This window comes from Triticum aestivum, chromosome 7B (genome assembly GCF_018294505.1).
Source record: "Triticum aestivum cultivar Chinese Spring chromosome 7B, IWGSC CS RefSeq v2.1, whole genome shotgun sequence".
Lineage (NCBI taxonomy): Eukaryota > Viridiplantae > Streptophyta > Magnoliopsida > Poales > Poaceae > Triticum > Triticum aestivum.
The window spans coordinates 723,440,035-723,444,992 of record NC_057813.1 but is presented as its reverse complement, the minus strand read 5'-3'; the positions used below and the strand labels follow the sequence as shown (position 1 = coordinate 723,444,992).

The following is a 4,958-nucleotide window of genomic DNA, read 5'->3' as shown; positions in this document are numbered from 1 at the left end:
TAAAGTCAGCCGTGCTCTTGTCGCCGTTCGCAGTAACAAACACAAAACCCCCAAATACATTAAACTCTCTTCTACCGGGAGGTCCGGGAACCTGCAATTGATGGCTGCATGTGCACTAGCTTCCCCGGGAGGAGAAATGAAAATATCTGGGAGACACGTAGGTGAAGGCCATGGCAGCCATTGATGAGCGCACGAGCAGGCACGGCAGGCGGTCGCTAGGCAGCAGCCATGGTGGATTCGGTGCCGTCAGGCGTCAGCTTCCCCTTCGACCGACTGGCCCGCCCGAACCACGTCCAGATCGGCCATTACTCTGCCTCTGATGGTGCCTCGTGGCTGGTCATTTTCACGGCTGGCCTACTGCCGATTTCATCCGTTGTAGCAGAGTACCTCTGCATCAATCTCACCACTGCTGATGTTTTTCTTTTTCTTTTTGCGAGGTCAGTACTGATGCTTCTGACTAAGTATATATTTTTCTTACAAAAAGAGCTCATGGCCCCAAACTTTATTTCTGACATTAAAACATCTTCGGCCTCTGCATCTAGTGATGCACATAATCATACTCCCTCCGTTCCTAAATATTTGTCTTTTTAGAGTTTCAAATGGACTACCACATACGGATGTATATAGACATGTTTTAGAGGGTACATTCATTCATTTTGCTTCGTATGTAGTCACTTATTGAAATTTCTAGAAAGACAAATATTTAAGAACGGAGGGAGTATATTACTACCTATTGATAACATCAAACAAGTCGACTTAAAAAGAAGAAGAGAAATCGAGGCCATCCACATGGGACATACTGCCTCGCGGCAGCATCCCCAAATCGTAGCCCCAAACCTACGGCGACATATTAGCAGACAAATGGCGCAACGATCCACGAAAGCACCTCGAAGAAGAAGGAACCGCCGCTCAAGTCTCCGATGTTGTCCAGTCCAATCACGCTGATATTTGAACCAGCACCTCCAACAGGGTGATGACGCGCGTACGTCCATGTTGACTGATCAAGCCAGAAGGCAAGTTTTCTGAAATTGATAGGACGACTTTACATACATGTACATTGTTATTCTTTACAAAGATGTTGACTTCCCCTTGTACCTGTTCTCCCAGGTTGAACTTTGGTATACATTGCGAAGAACCACTTGAATTTTTCACTACAATCTAAGCCGGAGATGTAAAGCTTCAGCTGCTCAAGTTATGATGCTCATGAGCTCATCCGAACTCATTACATGCGCCGTCGTTTAATGGCCATCATATGCATTTGAAGCTGTTGATTTGACCCTCATACTATGGACATTGTTTCTCAAGGTAAGCTACTGTTCTGAGTTCAAATGAAGAACTTAGGTATCCATTGCGCGGTCGCTAACTGGTTCAAGTTGTTACTACTCACTAGAGAGCTGGGGTTCCAAAATTTCAAGATACGACGCTCTTCGCCGATTTTGCCCTACAAATCGATCTTCAAGTAGATCAAAATTTCACGAAGCCCATGCACGCAAGATATTGTACAATAGCAGTGTGATATATATAACATTACATGATGATATGAGGAGTTCATCAGTCCGGAGAACAACAACGAAGCGCAAGCCGGTCCAGTGCTTTTTTTTCCCCGGTGGTCGTACGTACTACTATATTACATCCACCAGGAGAAGAGAGAGATCAAAAATCAAAATGCAAAGGCAAAAAAAAGAAGAGCTCTATAAATTTAGGGTTCGTTCTATAGATATGTCAGCCTCCTAACAGCAGCAACAGCAACACAGGCATAGCGCGCGCACACACAGCATGCAAAGCAGCAAGCAGAGCAAGACCTCCTTCCTAATAGCAGCAGACAGAATTTCAGAAGTTCCTCATCGGTCGTCGTCGTCGGTCGTGGATGATGATGATGATGGTGATGATGATCTAGAGCTTCCTCCTGCAGAGTGGGCATGATCCGTGCTTGATCAGCCAGCCGTCGATGCACGGCACGTGGAACACGTGCAGGCAATCGGGCAGGCTCCGCACCTTCTCACCAATCTGGAAATCCTGAAAACCAACACCAACATGAATAGAAAGTTGAGATCAAAAATTTCCATCACTGAGAAATAACAACCGGCACTGAAGAAACAATGAGCTCGAGAGTGTAAGAGTATGAATAGAATGTTCATGTTGCAGAAAGAGCTGGGCGGTTTATGTTTTAAGGTATGTGAGGATTTCTGAATTCAGACAGACCAAAAAGATCAAAAGAAAATTATATGACAGCTGAATGAGCAACACGGCAGAAATTCAGAATGTTTACAAACAGACGGACCAGACAGACCAAAAGAAATTCAGGCTATAAATGAGCGTGAAGAAATCAAATAAATGACTACTGATGAATGAGCGGAAATTCAGAATGTTCACTTCACATAGTGCAATGATATGGTGAACAAGTAAGCAGAGTTTGTGCTAATAGGGGATAGTGGGTTTCAGAGATGATGTGTGGCTTTCATACCTGCAGGCATACTGAGCACCCGTAGAGGTCACCGACGGCATTCCGGTTATACTCCTCGGTGATAGTGCCCTCGGGCAGTTTCTCGATGGACGCCCTCGGCATGCCGTTGGTTCCCTCGATCTCGAAGAGGTCAGGGGCCTCCCTGAACTGCGATGAGTCCACTGCATTCATCTGTACGTCCAGAAAAACAAGCATGACATTGTCAACAATATTTAGCAACTGGTTTCAGACAGCTGCTTAGGCTCAAACCATGCATATGCCTGATGCAGAATTGCAAATGATCAACCGACCTGGCTGCGGACCACCCGCTGCACTGCCGGATCAACCTTCTCACGGACGAGCCGGCCCGTCAGGAGGCTGTAGATCACATTAAGCTGCATTGCCCAGTAGTTGAAAGGTTTGTGTTAGGCTCAATCAGACCACAAAGTTTCAGCCAAGTCAGAAGATACGTTCATTATTCAGGTATCTATCTCAAACGAATCGTGTACAACTACAACATGATGATTATGAGGACGACAAGGATAGATAAGCAAGAATGCACCCCCCCAAGTTACTTGCAAATTATAATCTAGTAACATTATTTCAGAAAAAAAAGGAAGAAAGAGATGGTTTGACTATGGGATGAACATTCAACAGAAACATTTTTTTAATGTTGAGAGCAAGAATTAGTCCATGTAAATCAAGCAACACACACTGATAGTATGATATATTAACAAAGGAAGTGCAGGCAAGCAAGCAAGCGTGTCAGTTACGAAGTTGCTGTCCTGCTCCTAGCTACTTGCTGCCAACCAAGGACTGAATCAAGCATCTCATATCTGGTGCTTACCACGTACAGGATGCTCCAGATCCCGGACCGGCGGGAGCGCCAGAGGCGGATGGAGGAGTCGACGACCTCGATGGACACGAGCGCGCCGGTGATGGCGCCGATGCCGGTGCCGCGGAAGAGGCCGCTCTCCGTGGCCAGGCCGATCAGCCCGCCCGTGACGGCTCCCAGGAACAGGCCGGCTGCACAAGAACAGAGATGCACATATGTCAAATGTTCAGAACATGAGTATGTAGTAGTCTCTACAGAATTTCTCAAAAGCAGAGTGTGTGTGCATAAGAATAAGATTGCACGATACGTGAAGCAGATCAACCCAAATTGCACAAAGACCACGCGCTTAATTCAGGGGAAAACACACTGCACAAGGCCTGAATGAATCGCTCAAAATTTTGCTATTTTGCAACTCAAGAATCTGTTACTCCTTAAATAGATTGCGAGCAAAGATTTGAGAAATGAAGCAGAAACAGAAACTGTGAGCCAAGATTGGGAGAGCGCCGCTCGGATCCTGCTCTCCGTACACACATGAGCAGGAACCCCCATGGCTAAATCATCAAAATATCCCCTTTGTTTTGCTCAGAAGCGAACTGAAGCATGAAGGTAGGGTGCACTTGACAGTAAAATTTCCTCTCTACATGAAGATATCTGAAGAAATCACGACTGGCTTGGAGCCGGCGTAGGCGAAACAGAGGAGGGGAGGGGGAGAGCGTCCGTACCGATGGCGAAGATGAAGGTGATGACGCCGCGGAGCACCCGGCGCACCATCCTCCGGCTCCCGCCCCTCCCGCGGCTGCTCCCGCTACTCCCGCTGCTCCCGCCGCTCCCGCTCCTCACCAGCGACGCCAGCGACACATTGCTGGAGCTCCGCGCGAACGCGCCCGACGGATCCATCCCCCGCCCGCTCCCCCACTCCCCACTCCCCACTCCTCCTTCAACCCCTTAGATCACCCACCCACACGCACAGAGAAGAAACAGAGAACAACAGCAGCCGGCGGAGCTGGATCGGGTCTGGCGAGGGATCCGAGGAGGGGAGCCAACCGACGAGGAGAGGACGAGGCAGGAAGAGAGAGAGGGGTGGAGGGACGGAAGCAAAGAAGAGGGGAGGGGGACGGGAAAGGGGGCGACTTTATGGCGCCAACCAACCCGTGACCGGCGCATTGAATTCGCGTGCGGAGGCGGTAGGTTCGGCTTGCCTCCGGCGCCCGCCTTGCCTCGCTCTCTTTCTTTTCTTCGTGGCGAAGGCGAGGCTCTGCTGACGGCACCCATCCACCGTGGTCATGGCGGCCGCCTGCCCGCCACCTGCCCTGCGCGTGCGGCCATCAATGGCTGCCGCGCGGGAGCCATGCCGCCCGCCTACGTGCCACCCCGGCCAAGATATTTTCGTCCCCCTTCCCCTCCCGGGTAAGCAGCTGCACATGCCGCCATCACTCGGGGCTGAGCTCCGGATTAATGTCTTTGGGAGTCTTGTTTGTTGTTGCGATGGATTTGCGAACGGGGAGAAGGTCGCGGTGACGTCTCCGTTTTTATTGGTTGGTTAGGTTTGGTGAAGGGGGAGTTCTCTATTGTGAGTGTTCTCCTCTTGGTCTTAGAGAGCGAACGGTCGGCCGTCATGGGGTCTACCCGAGAGGAGGAAGGAGGAGGAGGAAGGGAAATAATGGGTCTTGGACGGGGACT

General features: G+C 49.6%; 1 protein-coding gene across 1 annotated transcript; it reads right to left on the bottom strand.

Annotated features, from left to right (window-relative positions):
* Positions 1-1,497: 1,497 nt before the first annotated feature.
* Positions 1,498-4,744, bottom strand: LOC123158397 (NEP1-interacting protein-like 1). Its single transcript, XM_044576404.1, has 5 exons — positions 4,001-4,744; positions 3,291-3,469; positions 2,755-2,838; positions 2,465-2,635; positions 1,498-2,016 (listed from the first exon to the last, which is right to left on the bottom strand). The coding sequence occupies exons 1-5, from the start codon at positions 4,173-4,175 to the stop codon at positions 1,894-1,896; spliced, it is 732 nt and encodes a 243-aa protein (XP_044432339.1). The 5' UTR covers positions 4,176-4,744; the 3' UTR covers positions 1,498-1,893.
* Between the last annotated feature and the right edge of the window lie 214 nt (positions 4,745-4,958).

Coding starts and splice junctions, on each gene's coding strand:
- LOC123158397 (XM_044576404.1), bottom strand. CDS start 4,175: ATGGATCCGTCGGGCGCGTTCGCGCGGAGCTCCAGCAATGTGTCGCTG. Junction 3,470..4,000: donor CACCTTCATCTTCGCCATCG/GTACGGACGCTC, acceptor GTTCTTGTGCAG/CCGGCCTGTTCCTGGGAGCC. Junction 2,636..2,754: donor AGCGGGTGGTCCGCAGCCAG/GTCGGTTGATCA, acceptor CTGGACGTACAG/ATGAATGCAGTGGACTCATC.